The sequence below is a fragment of the Lissotriton helveticus genome, chromosome 2_1 (assembly GCF_964261635.1).
Source record: "Lissotriton helveticus chromosome 2_1, aLisHel1.1, whole genome shotgun sequence".
NCBI classification, from domain to species: domain Eukaryota; kingdom Metazoa; phylum Chordata; class Amphibia; order Caudata; family Salamandridae; genus Lissotriton; species Lissotriton helveticus.
This window is the reverse complement of record NC_136059.1, coordinates 1687320536-1687344718: the sequence shown is the minus strand read 5'-3', so window position 1 is coordinate 1687344718 and position 24183 is coordinate 1687320536. Positions and strand designations below refer to the sequence as shown.

Here is a 24183-nt window from a genome sequence, read left to right as displayed (position 1 = left end):
CCATGGGTTTCATTTGTTTCTTACAGATAATGTGGTTGATAACTTGTATTTTTCCTATGCTTCTTGTAAAACTATTGTTGTTTACTGTATTGACCACTGTGCATTTTGCCTTTATAACTACAATAAAGAATTGATGCACAAAACATAAAAGGATAGAATATTTAAACTATTGGAACACAGCCTGCAGGAAGGTGTACACTTGGTTGGTGTGAGGAAGAGTGGAACTAAGCCACAGAATGTCGTAAACACCAGAATTATAGGTTCATAAAGGGCTCGGTGCTTTTTGGGTAGCCCTGTAAAGTTAATAATGTTCTATAAGGGAGATGGGCAAATAATGGGGCAAAAGAACATGAAAATGATTATGGTACAAGATTATGCTCATGACAAGACTGATGATCACCATGAATGATGATTGATAGTATGAATATTCAGTAATAGCATCCTCCAACAGTGTCTGCAGTTGAAATAAAAAAACATTGAGTGACATGCTGACATTCCTGATGGAAAGAGATGGTAAGAGTATCAAGGGAGGAACTGGATGGATCGAGCTTGAGCGGTAATGATGTGGAGACAGGAAAGTAGATTATTGCATTTTTGCGAGAGTTTCGCTAGAGTGAACAGAGCACCAATCAATGCCAAATTACCGATAGGTAGTAATACATGAACCAGGAGGTCCAATGATAAGGTGGGAAAGACAGAAATACCTGACAACAGTGATGCAGGCAAAACCATGCATGCTCTCCCTCATATGCAACCCAACACTAATTAAAAAAAACCACACAAGAACAACACAAAAGATGAACGGATGCAAAACCATAAACATATTTCAAACAATATAAATAAAACATAGTTTTGTGACAAATCAGATCAGACAAAAACATTGCTAATGAATATTTACATTTTACAAAACACTAGAAATATATGTTCTGTGCTAGTATTTTTCCAAAACAGGGTAGCAGTATTGAATCATAGCACATGTTCCTCAGCATCGTCTATTGTACTACTGTCTACTGTAAAGTACAATAGGTAAAAATCGCAAATCCCATCCTGAAACTCTTCTGGAAAATATCTATTATATATCAACCACACCGATTAAGCTTTCCAACACAGACATGGAAACCAAAAGACAGCATCAACTGGTATAATGAGCAGTTGGCCAAGCTGAAGTGAACTAGCAAGCGTAAAAGGCTAGTTTCACAAATCAGTAGCCAACGATGGCGAGATATGACTAGAGAGAAACCTGAGAAGCTACTGTAAGGCAGTGAGGAGAGCAAAAAAGATCTACTTTGCTAAATGCATTGGAGTTTCCTTAAACAGAAATAGTGGAATTTTGAGTGTCTAGCAGAAGATGACCTCACAGGGATGTCATGATATTCTATACAGGATGGTCCCTGCCTTACCTCTGTTCATTTGACTTACTGATTATCCATATGCCACTTTACTACTCATCCTCCCCACTGAGAAAAGAGGAGATAAGGGACTGCCACCAAAAACTAAAGCTTCAACCTGCCTGCAGAGCCAGGTAAGGATTTGTCCATGATCAAGACATCTCTGCTCCTAAAAGAAGTTTTACCATCATTATTAATACCTCCCTGCTTAAAGGAATTATGTCCTGCTCTCCTAAAAACATGCAATCATCACACCTTTTCTGTAGAAGCTAATGACCCAAAGGTCTTTGCTAACTATAGTTTGAGCTCCAACATCTCTTAGATCTTGGAAAGTAAGGTTACGAAACATCAGCAAAATTATGTAGATTTGAATCACATCACGCCTGACCATTATTCCAGATTCATGCATACATGGGCCCTGAATCAGAGCTGGTAGATATCAGAGAAGGGCTCTTGTCATTTCTGGTTGCAAACAAGCAATCAACCATCATGTTTTGTGACTTCTCAGCTGCCAGTGACACAGTGGATCACAACATACTGTTGAGAAGGCTTGAGGAATAGGCTGGATTGGCTGAATTAGCCTTGGAATGAATTGGTTTGTTCCTCTGCAACAGCAGCCAACAAGTTGAGTTTGGTTTATAAGAATCATTGCCATATATTGTGGCCTGCTGCTCTACTAGCATTACACTACTTCTCACTACTTTGCGTCAAGGGGGAGCTCCATGGGTGGTAAAAGGGCATTCCCATGCAGTTACCTATGGGTTTTGACACAAATCCCTATCTAAAACATTGGCAGACAGGGATTTGTGCCAAGAACGTACGCCTACTCAAGGCGGGAAAAGTATTAAAGCATAGCCTTGTACTAGAAGGGAACCTATGCTTGACAGAACTTGAACATCCTTGCACTCTGGTGCAAAGATGCCTGCGTTGGTGCATGGGAGTCAAAAGTATGCCAGCACTGAGAGAGAGAAATAGAGCACCATATCATTGTTTTTATCTTTCCCAGATACACAATGCTGCAACCTTGGTTGCTGTGCTGCATTAAGCCAAAACGTAGTAAATGTGCCCCTTCAATTGCAGAGGGGATAACCATCTGAACAGTTGCTGTACACATGGTATAGAGGACTCCACTTAAAAATGAGCAGTTTAGCTTTATCTTCTAGGATAAGTCTCCTCTACGTGGAGCTGTAGTAATGGAGTACATTCTAAGATGTACGAGGGACAATCCTGCAATCTTTCCTTTCATATCATTTGGTGTTGTGCTACAGTAAGGTGACATTTGGTCATTGGAATAATCTTAAATATTATTAGTCCTATGAGTATTGTATTTGTATTATATAGCACTTTTCACTCCCTTTTGATGGCCTAAAGTGCTTGGTTTAGGTAGCTGGAATAAGCAACCAGATGGGATGGGTGACTGTTATTGTCCACACAAATAATTAGTTTTGCTTACAGAATGCATGTTGGGATGCATGCAGCATCTAGCAGAAAGGAAAGAAGCTACCACGTTTGCCATTCAATAATCTACGTTGTTTTCACACAGACTCTTCTGTTCAGAGATCCTCTAGACGTTGGACTTTAACACTTTCAGAACTAAAGGAGGATTAATTTCCCTTGTTTCAGAGCCCTACAAGGGTATTACTATATGGGCCTTTAATTTGTTTACCCCAAGGTGAATTTAACACGCAAGTGGTCCTTCGATTCCAGGCTCTACACTTGTGCCTCCTGCTCTTAAGATCCAACACAATATACAATCCATGTGCATCTCTAACATTTTTGTATGGCTCCCACTTAGGAACTCTTTATAACATCATTTGGTTTTTACTGATTTCTATTCTGAATACTTGTGGGAGATAGTATTTCCTGTTTAGTCCTGAAGAAGGTGGCAACTCTCTGCACACTCCACCGAAACGCGTCAACGTACTCTGTGTACTAAACCTGTTCAACATTACGATACAATAGATATTTATTATTCTGCAACATCACATATACAGTTTAATGATTATAACAGATTAGTATCATTTGAATAGGCATTTGTGTATTATTGTCTTACTTGTTTCTCCCTTTGCATTTTTAAAGTTCTTTTAAGTTTTCATCTGTTTACATTATTTGTGCCGCATTGTGAAGACATAATTCTATGTTATTAAATTGAGTGTTTTTAACTTTCTATCTGTTGAAAAGATTATCAGTTGTATGCTGATGAATATTTCATATGTTTGATTTGTAAACCTGGTACAGTGTTGACCAACACGTCATTAAAGCTCTGTGCATTTTGGTGCTTAAGTGGTACCGGTATTGATTGTAGGTGTCTAGTTGGACTGCAAGCTTGATGGTCCCTTCTGTATGTGGTTGCTTAGTATATGATTGTGAATCACTGACTTGACCTCCCAAGGGGATATTGTATTTTACTGTCCAAAATGGTGCACCATCCCCTTGGTTTGTGGGGCCCCTCTCTCTTTTGTCATTCATTCACACAAATAATTAGTACACATGCCATTGCGACCATCAATCATCCCTGCACCCAATCAAGAGGTCGAACTGTCAAAAAGGTCCAAGTTAAAGTTACACTGAAGTAAGAGTTGGAGCTTCACTGGAAAGAGTTATGGTGCACCAAGTGCAGAAGTCCTGATCCATTATGTGGACGACTTAAATGTTGCTGTTCAGCTCAGTGGCATACACTGGCTGATCACTAATTTATAGCACATTTCATATGTTGCGATGTTTTCCTCAGAAGCCCGTGGCCAGTGCTATCGAAGGCTACATAGTGCCGAATACCAAGGCTACATAGTGTTGATTCCATCTCATGCCACTTTAATCCACCACCGTACACTCCCTACCTATTTATCTCAGCAGATTCTTTTTCATCCATTCTTTCTCATTTTATCACTGTTTTATCATCTTTCTTTCTCTCCCTCCTTTCCCCTTTTGTGTTTTACTCTATCTTGCCTGGATCAAAGTGCTGGTCCCTAAAATGAGTGCCAGCGGATTTCACCAGCAAACACGGGCTTAAATTAAGCACTGAATTTGTTTGTGACCCCAGCTGTATTTGAACCAGAGATACAGAAGTGTCCTTCATTTCTTTATTTCCTTATATGTTTTTCCATATTTTTACTCAGGGTTTTGTTTATTTCATACAAAATGAAATCTTGACAAGATGTGCTGTACAGATCACAGACAACATAATCCCTGGAACCAAGTAGATGATGTGTAAATTATTGTTAGGCTGTAGGGGCGATGGGACAGGTGAGTGGCATAAGAAGTGTATTTTCTAAGAAACAACTACACAGGAAAGTTAGGATGTTGAACATTTTAGAATATCCTTAGTTATGCAAATGAAGTATGTAAGAAGAGGGGGGGGGATAAAAAGAAGGGACTGGAGAATTGGTTTTATTGAAGAGGGAAGTCGAGTGAAGTGTTCAGGTGAAGGTAGCATGGGTGCCATTGGCCCTGGTGCAAGCAAGGAAATTGATCCCCTGTTGACTGTATTATAGATGTACTTTACTACACTTCCAGACTCAGTGGACCTCTGTGCCCTAATTTCACTGCATCTGCTGCACTGTTAATAGCTATGCCTCTGTAGTCAGCCAAACGACAAACTTTCTTACTCTTATAATTACCTCTGCAGACAAGGGTTGCCCCATTCCATTGTCCTGTGCCGTTGCATTCAGCAGTGTGGTTTCCACTCTCCAAAATGTAACCGTTGTGGCATTCATACACAACCACACTCCGATATGTCGTGTTGTTGTGTGGTTTTCCTGATGCATTTGGAAGCGACGGAGGCTCTCCGCAATCCACAGCTGCAGTGACAATAAAATACATTATTTGACCCCAGATCACTAAAGCACTGACTAAACAACATTCTGGAGACTTGTGTTAAGTAGAGGCCTTTAACACATGAGAAGTACTCTTCAGGATGATCAAATACATACATGTGACAAATAGCACCTTACTCCACTGGGTAACTAGGTTCAAGTACCACCTTCTGCACTTTATCACATTTTTGTGATCATAGGCAAATACTTTCTTTAACTGGGCTGCCTTATATTTGAACATCATATGTGAGACCACCTTCAAGTAATTCTATTCAGGAAGTAAACAATGCCAACACCTTTTTTGCACAGGCTTTAATAGATTATAATGTTGCTCAACTTATTATAGCAATATAGGACATATATAGAGTGCACATTACAGATGACTTGACTCTTTGGACACTAATGGTATTGTCAGTGTGATACATTTTCTAGATTCTCTAGAAATAGGAAAATAGGCCCTCTAGACCCACTGGCACTGAGGAGTTTGCCAGTGATCCAATCTGAGTTAAGAAAGCCAGTTGGACTGTAACCACCCAGGTAACAATCAATTGTGGGAAAATATCACAGGGATGATTAGTGGAATCCAAACCCTCTTTCATCATAGAAAGGCACACTCAAGAACACTAGGAAACAATAGAAACATTTTAAAGATTTATATTAAAATTAAAATCCCATCCTAGGGCACATAATATGAAATGTAACTGTAATAAAAACAAACAGAATAGTAGATCAAGGGCCAGATGTAGGTAAATATCATTTACAGATTCAAAAATACAGAATTTTACCGATTCGGTATTTTAGAATCTGTAAATGATATGTAGATAATGATTCGGTAAATTTGACCGAATCGGTAAAATTCGGTAAATACCGATTCGGTATTTGCCGAATCTGTATTCCCCATTCATTCCTATGGGCCTGGAGGCCCATAGGAATTAATGATAATTACTGATTCGGTAAATACCGAATCGGTAATAGGGGGTAGACCTACAAGGGTGGCAGGGTGTCACATTGACACCCTGTTGCACCCGTGTATAGTGCATAGGTGCACATGTGGCACACATACATGCCCTAAGGGCATGTATGTCTGCCACATGGCACTGTTAAAAAAAGCACACAATTGCTTTTTTAACGTTTTTTAACGGTTTTCGTTATTTACCACCAACTTGTAGTTGGTGGTAAATAACGAATCCTTACAAGTATAAAGCACTCACTTGAGTGCTTCCTACATTAAGGATTCGGTAATTTACCGAATCTGTATTTAAGAATTCGGTAATTTACCGATTCCTTAAATTACCGATTCGGTAAATTACCGAATCCTTAAATTAGACCCCTACATCCCAAAAGCCTAATACCGGTCGGTAACGGCCGAAATTCTGACCGGTATTAGGCTTCCTACATCTGGCCCTAAATGTTTATGAGTAACGAGAACAGCAGAAAGTATTCCCACATAATGGCAGATTAGCTTTACATCAATCCTACCGTCATAACTTTGGCTTACTAAGCTAAACTCAACAGCAAAAAAAAAGACAAATTCAAGTTTCAAAGATGGTTCACACTCTCATACCTGCTTCAAACAGGGACGTTTTCTCCCCTTCACTAGGAGGAAGGCTGATACATCCCCAGCAAGTCAAGGCTAAATGCACCTCACGTTACCCTTTAGCAATAGTAGGTGAAGTGGCTCTGCACAGAGGCCATGGGCTATGAGCACCATTTTGTCCGCCAAGAGAACGGTCTTGAAAAATAGTCTGAAGGCTATCAAAACATTTACATTTGTTTAACATATACATTCAGGAAAATTAATAACTCAACTTTGCCCACATAAAATGGGCCACTCATGTGTCCATGATATCAAGTTGTATTTTAAGGGAAAGCAATCATAGTAAACTTAATTTTGTTTTTTTTTGTGCCAAGTTAACAATCTTTGCCGCGAGACTCAAGACTGTGGATTTAGCACGCCTGTCAACACGAACAGTTCTCCTTGTAAAGTCCATGGACCATGGGACAAATCAACAGACTATTTTCCAAGCCAAAGACATAATGAACTTTCCATTGTTTGAAAGTTAAGGTATCATTGACCACGTGAAAAAGTGCCTTTTCTTTGACAACACGAGGCAAATCCTCCATTTTGTGAGGAGCAGAATACATGAGCAGTTTGGATTTTTTTTTTAGGCTGGTGGTAATCCACTACAGACAATAGCAAATAACACTAAGACGGAGCTTGTATGACCACCTTTTTTATCTCCTGACGCATCTGAAGAGCAAGAGGTGATCTGCACTGGAAAGATGGTGGAATCTGAGAAAGGCACCAGGGAATACATTAAAGAGGAAATCTAAAGCCATCCCCCAGGCAAGCAAAGACTGAATGCCAGGACACTCCCCTACAAGTTTAGGGGCTGAATGCCAAGTAAATTGCAGATATGAATAATTTACACTTTTGAGTAATCGGATATTAACAAAAACTGTAACTTGCATGTTTCCACCACCTCAAAAATGGGTGGTGCGCAATTTACGAGTGCAAGTTGCTACTGACAAAGTCTTAGTATGTCCCGCACAGCACATCACAAACCACTGGTACTGCAACACCATCCTATAGAAAATAATGGAGATAGGGATTTTAAATAAAACCTCGTAGGAAATAATGCTCAATTAAATGTAACTTTTTAAAATAGTTCAAATTTAAATAAATATAATATAATTTATTGTCAACGAAACATATATTCTTAAAAGTACATATTTATTATTTAATTATAAAAAAATTCTATTTTGAATTTAAACAATAATGTAACAATATATTTAATTAAATTATACTTACGTTTGTTTTATTAGTTCCATAAATAACTTTTAATGATTGTTAATGCATGAAAAGGACTCTTTAGGTGGGAATTTCGTTTTAGTTTAAATTTCAGAAAACTTGTTTAATTTGTTTCCATTCATTGAAGGTGCATTTAAAAATAAATGTAACAGCGGTTTGAGACTTTTTAATTTTGTTGCACATTTAAAATCAATACATACAATTAATTTCCATTAATATGTAATATGAAAATGTAACATTTATTTTTCAGTTTAATATGTTTTTAATTTTCTCTAGACTGGCTCTGCAGCCAGGACAGGGATCTCTGCCTGTGAAAGTATAGGGAAAAATAAAAAAGTGTATTTAACTTAAATATCAATGTTAAAATATTTTTATACAAAATATTAATGAAAATTAATTTCAAAAATTTAGATGTGGAATAAAATACAAAAAATGGTGCACTACTTAAGTTTGAAATGCATCTTTAATTAATAGAAACATATTCAACTAAATTCAAATTATGTTCCCAAAGTTTAAATAAAAAAAATAGGTTAAGAATAGTTTTTACCATCCATTCATAATTATTAAAGGGATGCATAGAATTAATTTAATTAAGTGAATTATTTTTAATAAGTATGAGTGTTACATTAACTTAACATTATTTCCTATGGGTTTTTATTTTAATTCCCTACCTCTATTTTACATGGAAGGGTGTTCCAGTACCAGTAGTTGGTCGTGTGTGGTGCTGGACTTCAGTTTTTCAGTTGTAACTTACACTCGGATTTTGTGAATAGACAAAAGTAGTAAACTTACTCAAAATTGTAAATCACGCAAAAGTGTAAGTTACCATTGTGAATAGGCCCTACTTGTTAACAAGCCCATGAGAGGCACACCATGACTCACACTGCCCACCATACTCAATACACCATTTTGCCAATGTAACAGGAAGCAATTATTTTTCGGATCTATTTTCGCTGAACCAGAACTAACCGAACCTTTTTCATTGAAGAGATGGACTGAATGCCAGCTCTTTAGTCAGTTTGGATAAAGTTGAGCATCTTTGTGCATGATCAAAGTATTTGGGGCATATGTATCAAGCAAGCATTTTGCGAGTCCTTAATAGCGAATTTTAGTGATTCTCTATAAAGGACACACAAAAGGCAATACGTATTCCTTAATTGCAAATCGCAAATTGCAATTTGCAGTTAAGGAATACCTTCCCATTCATTCCAAAGGGCCTAAAGGCCCATAGGAATGAATGGGAAGACATTCGTAATTTGCGAGTACCCATTAGGTACTCGCAAATTGTGAATACAATTTCAAGGGTGTCAAACGGACACCCTGTTGCATCCCTGAAATGAGCATGTGTGTACATGTGGGGCACGTATGTGTGCAACATGGCACTTTGAAAAATGCCAAAAAGTGCATTTTTAAAAGAAATCGTAAATTGCCACCAACTTGAAGTTGATGGTAATTTGCAATTTCCAAAGGCAAAATTGCACAACTTGGGTGCTTTCAAGAATTGCATTTAAGGAATCGCAATTTGCGATTCCTCAAATGCATCGCAGAATAGGGAATCATAAATGTTGCGATTCCCTATTGTGCAGGGCCCTTTTGAGATGATACATCCCAAAAGGCTTTTTCGCGTTCACAAACGGGCCGATTCTGATAATTGCGAACGGGAATTCCTCTTCATACATATCCCCCTTCGTGTAGCTTTGGCTAACCAACGGCGGCTGGTTGGGCCATGTGGTTAACTCGCACTCCGTCACAGTATGTTAAATGTCACCTGGAGAGGTCCCTGGACTGGTACAAGACACATTTTCAAGACCTATTTTCCAAGACCTTTAAAATGCAAGATGATGAACATCCTGGTATGAAAATCACCCCAGCAGAGTGTGTGACTTGTGGGCGAGCACCCTCAGACAGAATTCTGTGCTTGTTCGCTCAGATAGCACCCTGCTGAGTTTCAGCTCTGGTTGTGTGCAGGGGCAAGAGTGGAAACCTAAATCAGTCCTGGCAAAAATGTTCAACCCAGCCTGACCCTGCAGGAGGCTATGACTGGAATGGAGGGCTTAGTAGCATGGTTGGGTTTTGGCAGTCAACTGCTCTGAAAGCAGCCCCCTAGGTTGCAACCCAATGCGAAAATGACACTGACATAAGTAACAACTATTGCGGCCCTGCCTGTGTGTTGCTGCGCCTTCTTGTAATGAGGGAACGTAGGCAAATTAAGAAGAATAGCTTTATTAGATATAAAGCACAAGCTATACAGGTGAGCGCCAGGGAAGTAGCTTAGTCCAAGGACCACTCCAGCATAACTGCCACCCACATAAGAATGCAGCAATACTCCATTCCAACCCTGACCTCATGCATTCTATAACACATAGCACGAGTCTTAAAGGAACATGTGAATAAAACAACATAACACATTCCCCCCTTAATCAAAGAACAAATTAAAAAAAAAAAAGAAAAAAAAAATTAACCAATCCCTGAGGATACATTAAGTAACATAATCCTTAAGCCATGAAGGTAGAACACAAGCTCTTTTCCCATGCTCCCTTCCCACAGCAATGCCACTGTTAAAATCCAAATCCGAAATGGCATCACTACTAGCAACCCTTCCCCCCTTCTCACAAACAGGCGAATTCACAACAGAAGAGTTCTCCATTACACGATTACTGTTGTTTTCTACATCCGCCAACTGGGATTGCAAACAACTATTTTCAAAATGATCTTCAATCCAATCATAACCATTCCGTCCACAACTCTCCCCAGTACATTCCATATTGTCCTGTCCAGGATTAATAGCAATGCTTTTCAAGTTCCATACTTTACCATCACTCAGCTTCACCGCATTCCTCAAAACTTCCTTAACCTGCTTAGGTGGATCAAAACAATTCTCACCCTTTGGTACTTTCCAAGGCTTTCTCACACGCACCCAGTCTCCCACAGCAATTTGTACATCCCTAGTGCCATGATGAACATCGTAAAAACTTTTACTCTTAGCATGGAGCATATCCAGGTCCCTTTTAACTTTAGTGGGAGACCATTGAGTCACTTTCCCTTCCACCAACCAACCAGGGTTAACTTTACTTCTAGGCAATCTTCCTCTCATCATGACAAATGGGGAGAGACCAACACCAGTCTGTGACGTAGTTCTGTAAGACCACACTGCTTTCTGCACCTGAACTTTCCAATCCATACCTTTATTAACAGCAGCCTGAATCACCCCCTTGATCACCCTATTAAACCTCTCAACAGTGCCATTCCCACTAGGATTGTACAAGGCAGAAGTTTTATGCTTTACCCTACACTTCTGAAAATAATCCTTAGCCATATGTGACAGAAACTGAACACCATTATCAGTGAGAATACAATTTGGCAGACCCTCCATAAAAGAAATCTTATCTAAAAATTTCAAAACTGAAAGAGTGTCCGCTTTATCTACAAACCTCACAATAGGCCACTTAGTAAATAAGTCCATAGCAACTAAACCAAATTCACTCATTGCACCCAAAGGTCCAATAATATCAACAGCAATGGTGTCCCAAGGAAGATCAGGAATCAATCCTTCACTCATGCTAGGTTTCAAAGAGTCTTATCTGCAGAACAACAAACCTTACAATTCCTGACAAATTTCTCCGTATCTCTATCAACTCCTGGCCACCAAAACATATTCTTAACCACAACTTTATTCCTTCCAATACCAAAATGCCCTTCATGACATAACTCTAAAATCTTTTGTCTCAAAGAGATAGGGGGGATGGCTCTATCACCTCTGAAAAGTATATTTTTCTCAAGAGATAACTCCATCCTGACCTCCCAAAAGGCTTTTAAACCATCTTCCATGAAACACTTCTTAGGCCACCCACTACAGATATACTCCAGAACTTTTTTAAGTACCACATCCTTCTCCTGCTCCACTAACCACTCTTGATTACTAATGGCAGGAGCTCCAGAATCATGCACCAGAGCTACACTAAAAGCGCCCCAAGAGTCATCTACACACTCTTCAAGTGGAGAAGGCAACCTAGACAAACAGTCCGCAACAAGATTATCCCTGCCAGGTAAATAAACCATCTTGTATATATACTCTTTCATGCGCATGGACAACCTAGCCATCCTCGCTGAAGCCCCAGAAATTCCATCAGATGACAAAATCTTCACCAAAGGTCGATGATCCGTGCGAATGACTACAGGCTTGCCCCAAACAAAAGCTCTGAAGTGTTCTAACGCCCATGCAGACGCCAACGCCTCCCTCTCAATGATGGGGTATCTTACTTCCGCAGGTGAAAGTGCTCTGGAAGCGAATAAAATTATCTTTTCCTTCCCATGCCTATACACTTGCAATAACACAGCCCCCAGACCCTTGTCACTAGCATCTGTTGTCAACAAACACTCTGTATTAGGGTCAAAACTGGCTAGGGCATTGACATGTTGTAAATCATCTTTGATTCTGTCAAATTCATCTTGACAATTCTTTGTCCAGTCAAACTTCACATTCTTTTTGAGTAAGTTTCTTATGTTAAATGTCTTAGATGCAAAATTGCTTACAAATTTCGCACAATATTCCGCCATCCCCAGGAATGCTCTCACCTCCTCTTTGGTACAAGGTGCTTGTGAATTCACAATATTCCCAAACAGTTCTGGCTTAGGCCTAACCCCTTCTTCACTTATGATGTGACCTAAGTAAGAGACATTTCTTTGACTGAATTTACACTTGGACAATTCAACCGTTAGTCCTGCACCTTCCAACACTTTTAAAACTTGTCTCAACCTAACATCATGTTCCACTTGGTTTTTAGCAGCAATTAAAATATCATCCTGGAAAAATGAGATCATTTCCATGTCCCCTAATAACCTATACATCAGCCGCTGGAATACAGCAGCGACTGACGCCAGTCCGAATGGCATACGTTTGAACTGATAGCAACCGAACGGCGTGATGAAAGCCGTAAGGCATCTTGACTCGGGTTCCAACTCCACCTGGTGGTATGCTGCTGAAAGATCTATGGTTGAGAACCATGAAGCACCCTTTAACAAAGAAACCATTTCATTAATTTTCGGTAACGGAACTTTCTCCACAACTATGTTATTATTAAGATGGCGTAAATCAATGCATAGCTGAATTTTGCCATTTGGTTTACGTGCGACGACAATAGGACTAATTCATTCTGACGCCTCCACCTCTTCAATGATCCCCTTCACTAATAGGCCTTGTAATTCTTTTTTTACTTCATCCCTGATAACACTTCTTCCTGCCACCATGGAGCTAACCACATTGTGAGCTACTTTAACGTTCTCCAGCAGCGGTTAGATCGTTATGTGCTATTGTCTTTGAACAGACTGACACTACACTTAGGCAGCGGATCCATAAATAATGTTTGAAGTAACACAGAAAAGTGTTATGTTGATTTATTTTTTCATGCGTTGTCTTCAGTCCTACGCTGTATGGGGACATGTTTTGGAAATCTCCATATAATGGCCCGTGCCCCAGGTTATGGCAAGGTTGTTATTTAATTAGCAGAAGCTATTTGCAGCGATCCCAACCATAAGGTTGATTCTTGTACCTTTGTAGACCCTGAAACCTCTTTGATGGCACTAATCTGTCTTATCTATAAATCTTTTTAGTAACTGTGTGCTCGTGCCCATTAGCAGGCACTATCTGTTAATATCCTGCTTCCTTAAGTCGATTTTCGATAAGCATAATAGATTCCCAGTCAAAGAAATCGCAGATACAGCCATGTTACTTCCTGTCCGGGTCTGGGTACATGTGACATCACTTCCTCTACCCCATTATTTTGGTGAAAGTATACCTATGGGTTACTGGCACTGTGGCACACTTGTGTACCAGGGTAAACAAAACACTTGGGGGAGCTTGAAGGCAAACACTCAGTCGGCTCCATCTTTTAACGCAATGATTTAACTAAAGGTGCACTAGGGAACACCTAGGGGACTTCACAGTCCGTGCCGTGCAGGAACCTTGTGAGCCGTTCCTATTGTGGTGCCTTTTTCAAAGGCACCGGAGTCTTTAAAAGAGGCATCGGCCTGGGAACGCCACGCCGCCCGCCATACTACAAATAACTTGTAATCTGGCGGGCAGCAACGTGTCTTGGTGATGTGGGGTCGCGGCGGTGGAGTACCACCCGCCCCCGCACCGCCGATCCTCGTCATCGGGCCCTTAGAGGATCTCCGCAATTTAAAAACTAGCAAGCTTGGGACTATTTTACAGCTATTCCTGGTATCCATTCTTCCATTCTGAACATGGTAACACATTATTATGGGTAGTAGTACTTGTTGCACCAGTAGCTTGTAAAAGCTCACACCTTGGAATCTGATTTCTGATATTGTAGAGTCATGTGGGGTTTGATGATCGCCAGTACACAAGCCTGGAAGGATGAGTGGTCAGATGGATCTATGGACACAGAGGTCTTTGGTAAGTATGCTGAGTATGCATCTATATATAGAATTCATGCCAAGTACATGTTTAATAGAGATTTATGCATGAATGATATGTATGTTATGTCTAATTATTTGTGTAAACGGTCCTATGGTTGAAATTTAAGGAGTAATGATAATTGATTAATTCATTATTTTTAAATGCTTAGTTTTTCCATTTGTTGGTAGTATATTACATGCATATTTAGAAAAGTTTTGATGTTTGTATGATCTGAAAGTGAAACTGAATTAAAACTGATTTTGAATTTGAAGTTTGAATTGTTCAGTAATACTTATACATTTCGCCCACAGGGAATAGGACGAGGCATCTTTCAAGACGAATAAAATCATTCAAAGCGTCTAGAAGTGAAGAACCTGATGTCATCTACTCTTCATTGGATTAATGGTCAGATCTAGTATTCACAGGCAGCATTGTTCCAGGTATTAGTGAAAGCTAATTCCTTCATGCCTTTTGAGGCGGTTGTCAAGCTTGACAAGAGATGCTTCCATAGTTCAGCATCACAACTATACTTTTATGGCTGTTAAATGGGATTTACACATTGCACAATCAGTCATTAGTATGGCATTGCAGTGCATTAAGTAGTCAGTGCTCACATACAAAATAGTTGTGAGGTTTCTATTGCATACCAGGGTCTGAGCTGGTCTGTAGGGATGTTTTGTCAGTAGGGTACCTTTGTTAAGTGAATGTGCCAGACCCAGTGGGTTTTGGTTTTTCAGGGTAAGGTCAGAGAGCCACGCTAGGGTAGTTTACGTCTCTTCTTGATCAGTACGTCTGTTAATTTCCCAGCAGAGGTAGTATAAAAAACAAAATGGAGGCTGATTTACCTCCACAAAGAGGCGCAGCTCCTTCCCATCGTCCTCGGGCATTGCAAAGAGCAGTTGTGTTTCCATCCTTTAAGGTATAACCGTGTTCACATTCATAAACGATTGCGCTTCCGTAGGTGGTGCCACTGTGTAGACCCAACAGAGCCTTTGGGAATTGAGGAGGCTCCCCACAATCCACAGCTGCAGAGACAACATAACATTGAATTGAACATTGAACATTGAATTGTAGATTTATGGAAACAGCAAAGACCGCAAAGATTTTAATACTTTAATTCAGGGGTGACCACCGTAAGTTTTGGGCGAATGGAACCTTGGCAGACTTGCACGATATCCTCACAAGTTGTATGTTTTATGCAATATATTTAAAAGGAATGCATTTACATGAGCAGTGGCTATCTTTAAAGTCACTCATGGGCCTGACCCACCGCTTGAGTATCACAGTTTTGATAAAGGGAAGCATTTTTATTTTTACAACATATTTGTGAAGTTTTAAACAAACTCAAACAATGAATTTGTATTACTATTCTATATGTGATCTTCTCATGAAGTCCCTAGCAAAAGGAGCCTTCCCCAGTACCACCCTGACAGTCCGTTCCCACAAGGAGGAATATGTCTAATAAGGTACGGCACCGGAGCCACATCCTGACCCCTCCGCCATCAAAAGATTGGGAAGACAAGAGCTCCTCACCGCGTCCTGTAAAAGGGACCAGTTACCCCTCTCCCCAACTCAATGAGCAGTGTGCTGAACCTGGGAGGCTAAGTAATATTGTGCCAGATTGGGTACTGCTAGCCCCCCCTTCTCCAGCGGCCAAAAAGTAAAGTCCCTCACCACCCTACTCCCTCCGACTCCTCCGATCAGCATTGTAATGAGGGAGTGCAACCTCCGAAACACTGCACAGGAGAGAATGTCAAGTGAGTGTCGCAAAGAATATAGACATCGTGGCAAAAACACCATCTTGGTAATGACCATCCAGCCCATGAGGGAGAGAAGAAATTCCAGCACTGGATCGAGGACCGGAGGCCCTCCGTGACCCTCCCAGTATCATACTGCAAGCGTTTCTGTGTTGTATGGGACACCATAACCCAGAGGTATCGGAACTTATCAGTCTCCCAAATTAGGGGCAAATCCAGCACGGGTGACTGAAGACTCCAAAGGGAACACTAGCGATTTCCTATGATTACTCCTAAGACCTGATAACGCCCCAAAAACATATAGATGGAGCAATAGTAGGGGAAGGGACTACCTAGGGGCTGAAACATAGAAAAGGGTGTCACCCGCATATAATACCACCAGATGATTAATGTTCCCCACTCTGATCCCCCATCCAGACATGACCTGTCAGATCTGTATGGCCAGGGGCTCCATGGCTAGCGTGAAATGGTGGGGAGACAACGGACAGCCTTGATGTGTCCCCTCGTCCACAGATCTGAAGATAACCTACCCACCTTCACCCTAGCCATGAACCCATATGAAAGAGATTGACCTAACCGCGGAAGCGCACACCTAACCCCATCACCTCCAACACTTGCATAAGGCAGTGCCAGTGGACTGTGTTAAAAGCTTTGGCAATGTCGATTAAGACAATGGCCAGTTCCTCATCTCTACCCCTCCACCTCATGCAGTACATGCATCAGCTGCCATAAATTCATAGTGGTACTACGACCGGGTATGAAGCCACTTTGGTCTTCATGAATTAACTGTGAAATCACCAGATGCTCCAGGAGGGCCAGTGCCTTACAAAGCACTTTCATATTTGTATTGATCATTGTAAGTGGTCGATAAGCGGACAGATCTGCTTCATTCGAACCGGATTTCAACAACATAGAAATGCAGCCTTCCCACATGGATGGAGGGAGCACCTCGTCTTGACATGGCCTCCAAGTATTCCATACAGCTATCCCTGTGTGAGAACGGGTGTCAGAAAAGCAGATTATGATATATCTGCTCAAAGTGATACTTAAGGACATCCACTATGCCCCCTTGTGTGTAACCTTCCAGCCCATGAGGGGACTTAGGGTAAAGTATGGGGAAGAGAGAAGCCTCCCACCTATAGATCTAGATCAGCAACCGACCAGTGCTGTCTCCCCCCATTGGAGGAGCTGGAGATACAATTTCAGTCTACTGTTCGGTCATAATTCTATCCACTTGTGACTTCGTTTTCATACTGTAAAATGAAAATGATTAAAATAGAATGCTCCGAGGTACAGAATAAAATCCATTCACATTTCTGAAATGATATAACAACAGATAGCTACCTTTGCAGACAAGATTAGCTCCTTCCCATCGTCCACCGGCATTACAAACAGCAGTTCTGTTTCCATCCTCTATGATATAACCGTGTTGGCATTCATAAACAATTGCACTTCCATAGGTTGTGCTGTTGTACGGACCTGCCAGAGTCTTTAGGATCAGAGGGGGTTCCCCACAATCCACCGCTGTAGAGACAACCAAACACTGAATTATGAAGAATCATTGGATAGCACAAACCACCAATGCTGATAGCGTTTTAGTTTTGGGTCACTCTCAAACCTTTGCCTCTACCCCTCCTGTTTTCTGAAACCATTTTGTTGGCTTTTAGGACTCTAGGTTCATTACCATTGCTAACCAGTGCTAAAGTGCTTGTGCTTTCCCCCTAATACATTACATTTGGCTTATACCTGATTGGTACATTTAATTTACTTGTAAGGCCCCCATATATGATACCACAGATACCCAGAGCATCTAAATTAAATGCTACAAGTGGGCAGCAGGAATTATTGTGCCACCCACTAAAAGTTGTTGTGAGTAATTGGGTTTTTGTTTGACTAGGTTGTGAGCCCCGGTCAAGCAACAGCCACATCCATTGCAGGGTGAAGCACAAAAAGTCACTAAATTAACCTGTGCTTAACGCTGGGGAGCTGGGCACAAAAAGCAGTCAGGCTTAACTTGGAGGTACCGTGCAATGTATTCATGCAGCACACAAACAGTAACAAAGTGAAAAACAACACAAGAAAAATCCCAAACAAATTTACAAAAATAGAGTACGTTTTCCTAGGCTATTTGACACCAAAACAACAAAAATGCTATCATTAGAATCAGAATTATGATTTGTAAATGTGTTTAGTAAAATCTATCACCTACAAGATCAAAGTGCCAACCGTGGACATCTAGTCGTAAAACAACAGCTCAAAGTTGAAAACAATGGTCAACTGCAGTGGAAAGCGGTTAGATACAAGAAGTGGATTAGGCCCAGTCAGCGCTAACCTTCAGACTTGAAAACATTTCTGAGAACAAGGTTCTGAGAAGGTAAAGTTCAATGGGGCAAGACTGCAGACAGCAGATCCTGTCCTTTCCTGATCTTCTGCAGGTCCACGAAGTGTTTGGAGGAGAGATACTTGGTGCGCCACATTTATGATTAGCAATAGTAAGTTGGTGGGCTTGACTCTTGGACACTCTCTAACGAATAGGGAAAAGGTTTCTAGCGGCAACTCTATCCACTTCTCAGCAGTTCCTGTTTGCCCTTCTGCAAATAATCCCCTCCTAAAAGTCCAAAATGGGGAAACCTTTCCTCCCTTGTGCAGAGTTCTTGTCTCCATACAGAGGTGTGGCCAGGGAAAAGAGCAGTGCCCTCCCCTGTGCCCACTCCAATCCCATTCTTGGGATAGCTTCCCTCCCCTGGGTTTGGTGTCACCCTGGCTACTGTGTTCCTTGGGGACAAAAGCCTCCCCTTCTTCGTGTCTCTCCTTACACAGAAATACAAATGGGCAAGCCTCACCTCTAACCCATTCAAGTTAATGAAGTTCCTGGGTCCACCCTCAGCTGTCCTTTCTGGGATGAAAGGATCAAATGTCCCTCTCCCAATCCACTCTGTAACCAGACTTAAGACATTGTCATGCTCTGGGAGAAGTTTTCATAGCTCATTAAGGTTAAGCAGTGGCTGAGCAGCTGTTAGCAGGCTAATGCACATGAGCCTCCACGGGCTTCAGGCAGGGTAAAGGTAACTTTGTAAAAGTTACTTTTCCTAAATATGTATTCAAGTTTTAACTTTACCATTAAATGGGATTTTTATTAAATATTAAACATGGACCCTGAATGACTTTTGTAGCTACTTCATATAAAATGTTACAGATTAAGGTGTATAACCTCCATTTTTACATGTTCTAGGATTCAGCAACAGCCCTTCCGGTAAATATAGCTTTTGGGGCCTATTAAGTGGAGGAACATTAAATTTGCGCATGTTCCACTTTTAAATATTAAGCACCCAAAGTTGTTAGTGACAAGGTGTACTTAGGGCTGATGTATTACTATTTAAAAGGATGGTTTCCCAACTGTCAAAAAGAGTTATTTATTTTAATAGGTCTGTACTATGGGATTTAGGCTGCTGCAGTCGGGATAAACAGGGCAGGCCTGAAGTCAAGTTTTCCATGTCAATGGTGTGGATGGTACAATCAGAGCTGCAGTCCACAAATGACATTTAACTTCACAATTCATGGGTGTATTTCTGCACCATATACTATGACCTTACATGAAAGCTAAATCTGCCAATTAAGGTTAAGCCAATTTCATCATGTTTAAAGGGGGACCACAGGTATTTACTCCTGTTTAGCAGAGGTAAAGTGCACTGATTTCTAAGTCCAGCAAAAACAGGGTCCAGAAATAGACCAAAAATCTGGGGTGACCAAGCAAAAAAGACAGAGACCCACATTTAGTATTTTTCGCGCAGCACACCATAGCAAGCCACTTTGCTGCACTTCATTAAAGGGAAAGGGCAGGAATGTGCCATATTGAACATTATATGGTGCATCCATGTCCTTTACTAGCGCTGGTGCACATTTGGCTGCCTAGCGCTAATGGAGGCCCCTCTGCATCATGGTGCAAGGGTGCCTGTGTTGTAGGCGGGATTGTTTTTGTGCAGGAAGGGACCCCTTCTTGCACAAAAACAATCCTCAGAGGCATTTTCCTCTTTCTACCTTTACTGCAGAATTCAGCACACGTAGAAAGAGGTAAAAACGAGGAGAAATAAAGATATTTCTCCTTGTTACACCTCACCTCGGGAGGCATTGGATTTTGACGCATTCCCATGTCTAAAACTAATGGTAAATCTAGGAATACACCAAAATCCATGGGTGAATGTGTGGGAACAAAATTGCCCTTTTGATGGGATAAATATTTTTTAAAAAATTGAAAAACGTGTTTTCTGCGTCTTCTCTGCATCTATGTAAATTTCCATGGCACGAAAGACCATTGGTCGAAAGTGTTTATGTAAATTAAAACTCAAAAGATCAGAGCCTACACTGATAGGGCGACAGGGCTTGGTGTGGGTCGTATCCTTGTATCAGAGATATGTAATTAAAAAAATATGTATGATTTTAGCTTCTATAGGTATGCAGAAGATACTATTGGGAAGGCAGACTAGTCTGATTAACTTAGGCCACTGTAAGGATTGTGTCAATTGCTCTAGTTGTCGGGTCTAGAATTGCGTGATAACACTGTTGTCGGCCCTAGAATTGGATGATAACACTGTTTCCATATAGGTGCCTCCTCTTTGCAGCGGTTCCTTCAATAGTTTTTCTTAATGAACAGTCTCCAGCTAATTCAGACTATGTTTGTCCAGGTGCTACCACTAGTTGGGCGCTGCAAGTCCATCCAACCTGTAAGCCATGATTAGTACTGACCTCCAGTGGTGTTCTTAATCAATTGAAGGTAGCTGTCATGCCTTGTGATTTACTGCACAGACTGAGCCTAAAATACTGAGGCAACCATTTCCCACACAACTTGAAAGTACTTATTTTAAAAATTCAGAGTCAATTCTTCCTATTGCTTAATGGATCTACCCCCGGTTATTTCTCAGTGCTGAAGCACTTGCCTACTCTTGCTGTATTTTCACTCCTTCAGCCAATCCTTGGACAGTTTTAGTAGCATTTCAAAACATGTATTTGATCTATTAGAATTGTTTGTTGTTGTAAAGGTCTTGTGATGTTCCCTTGGGTGAGAGGGTGTTCATAACTAGTTCGAGAAAATAACCATGATAATGACAATGATAATGACAATGATAATGACAATGATAATGACAATGACATTGATGACGATTACGACAATGATAATGACGATGACAACGATGATGAGCACACCCTGACAATAATAGACTCAAATAATGCAGAAAAATAGACCTTACCTTTACAACTTAATGATGGGGTCTCCCAAATCCCATCCTCTGTGCAAGTTGCAACATTTGTTCCTGATTCACTGAAAAACCCATTCATACAGTGGTATTGAATGCTACTCCCAAATAGCGTGTTGTTGTTCGCTGTTATATGACTGTTTTCGATCTCAGGGGGTCTCCCGCAGTCGATCTCTGGGAAACACATGAGTAACAAACATTGAAGCCTAATGAATTACACACCTCTCAACCCACCATCATTTGGAAGGTGCCACTTCCTGGGGCACATCTTCACACAGCAAATAAAGCACACTACCTACCATTGACATAAATGGATCACTGCCTTGAAAACCTTCTTCACCAACTATGATATTTTTAATTTCCATATATTTCCATTTAATAGTCCATTAAAACAACTGAATATCACCGGCATTGGAGTCTCAAAAGCTTGACAGGTATGAAAGTCCCTACAATGTTTGAAAGCCATCTTCAATCCAAATGTTGTCAAATTTGTGGTATCTTTAGACTTTGATAAATTGATCAAATAATGCACAACGGCAAAGCACTTTGGACATTTGTCGTACAATACTACATGGCCCCTTGTCATATCGAATCCTACAAAACTAGAAACAATATAAATAGTTTTCTGAACATCCCTTTGAGCAAACATTGATTTTTTTTTTTAAATGTATATAGCACACTTGGACCTCATCGGTGTTAAGGCACTTTACATTAAAACTTCTATAGTAACAAGGGACATCAAGAAGGGGCAAGAGGTATTACGGCATAGTCGTTAACAAATGTATTGAGCATTAAAGAGAGAGCATATGAAGATAGAACCCGTCAGATCAATGCAAAACACCAGTTAGTGTAAGTATTGTCTGAAAAGGTGAGCATTCAGTTGTGTTCGATAGATAGTGATTGGTACCAAAGTTTTGCGTTATGGAGACTGTGAGTACCAGGCTGCAGGACCTTCACCAGAACAGGGTTGTCTTTGAGCAGTAAAAGTTCTAAACTAAGGGGTTTCAAGGAGAAGAGAGTTATGGCTTCTTCGCTTCCAAAATTATTGAGCAAGTCTGCCTGGTAATGTGGTGTGTTACCACAGATGGTCTTGTAGAAAAAGCAGCAGATCTTGAATTTGTTTATAGCCAAAATGGGCAGCCAATGCAACTCATCAAGTACGGGTGAGATGTGCTAAAAGTTTCTAGCAGTTGGCTAACCAATTTGCTGACTGAAGTACCTCTTTGAAGCACTCCAGCCTGAACCGCATACCCAAATTCCCATCTTCAAATGATCAATGCATGGACAGTCACTTTTAGCAAATCATTTGGGATTAAGGACAGATGTTTCTAATGCATGAAGATGAAAGATTGCAGCTTTGGCCATCTTATTGATATGAGAGGTAAAATTGAGGGCTGAGATTGCACCTCCTCAATGCAATCATCTGCCGGATAACATTATAACTATGCTATTTATTATTTGTTCATGTATTTATTCATTAGGCTATTTTCTACAGCACCAGCCATATCGATTTGCAGCCTGTTCAGAGTACTGTTGCAATACAAAGGTGTGAAAGTTGAACATAAATCGTCCCTGACTGATGTAAGGAAAATAATATGAGTAATACATATCTCTAAATCAAATAACAGCTTTAAATACATATTCAAAATTCAATAATTTCTCTCCAAATATCAGCTTATGAGCAATGGAAATACACAAATCTTCATCCTGAAAAGATATTTTTGTACCTTGGATATACATGTAATAATTCAACCAAACAAAAGCTTCTATAATAATAATCTGGGCTACATCCAGAGGAGCTACTCGCAGGTATGTGGAGAGCTACTGGCAGCACACAAGCTACTCGTTAGAGACACCTGCTCTATGGTATAATCTCACTTCTACTTTAAATTTTATTCTCAAGTTTCTGGGGACAGTAATCAGAAGGCCATCAGTTCATGTCTTCTGCTACTTGGATGGTTGGTTGTATAAGGATAGCATGGGTGCAAATGTTTTCCTCTACCCTGACGAGTTCCGAAATTAACTCTCTACCCTACACTTCTTGCTCTGCATTACTAAATTTTCCTTCATTCTATTTAGCTGCCTAGAGTGAACCTGATCTACTATAGACATGAACAGCATCTGTCTTCGGTTATCGAAGATCAAGTCGTTCACTTCTTGGAAACAGGCATAATTCATCCTCCGGAAGGGCCATCTAAGATGCCATATGTCTTCAGTCTTTGGAAATTAGGTTATGGAGCAAAACTTTGGGTGTTATTCTCTCACTGAATAGAAAATTGTTTCTGCCTTAAGGGTGTCTTTTGATGTCACCACATTGTGCGAAGATGTTCAGTGGCGACTATTAGTGGTACACCTCCTAGCAGAGAATGCACTGCAAGAGCCTCCACAAAACATTTATAATGAAAGTGAATGGGAACTTCATGAGGATGAAGGACAGAGGCTATTTCCTCAGGGGAGACTTCTAAGATTGATCCATTGAAACCACACTGAACATGGAGTACCGTATGTGATTACAAGAAGCTGAATCTATACCTCTTCAAAGAAAAACTAAATCCAGGTGCTGAATACAGGTCCCATCCCCTCCTGGAGCTCAGCAGTCCCTCACCCCCTCTCCCAGGTAACCCATCTTGAATGATCTCATTGCCTTTGGCCCCTTATCATGCCTTCTTGCCTCTGACTAGATTTGCTCTTTATAAATACCACGTACATGCATACATATACACATACATATGCAGCCAGGACGTTTG

General features: G+C 40.5%; 1 protein-coding gene across 4 annotated transcripts in view; it reads right to left on the bottom strand.

Annotated features, from left to right (window-relative positions):
• SUSD1 (sushi domain containing 1) overlaps window positions 1-24183 on the bottom strand; it is a 678087-nt gene that overhangs the window by 437320 nt on the left and 216584 nt on the right. For all 4 annotated transcript variants that reach the window (XM_078676643.1, XM_078676646.1, XM_078676644.1 and 1 more), the window contains 4 exons: window positions 21431-21610; window positions 17532-17711; window positions 15276-15455; window positions 5006-5185 (listed from right to left, as the gene is read on the bottom strand). In XM_078676643.1, coding sequence (XP_078532769.1) covers window positions 5006-5185; window positions 15276-15455; window positions 17532-17711; window positions 21431-21610 — 720 coding nt within the window. The remainder of the gene's footprint in view (window positions 1-5005; window positions 5186-15275; window positions 15456-17531; window positions 17712-21430; window positions 21611-24183) is intronic.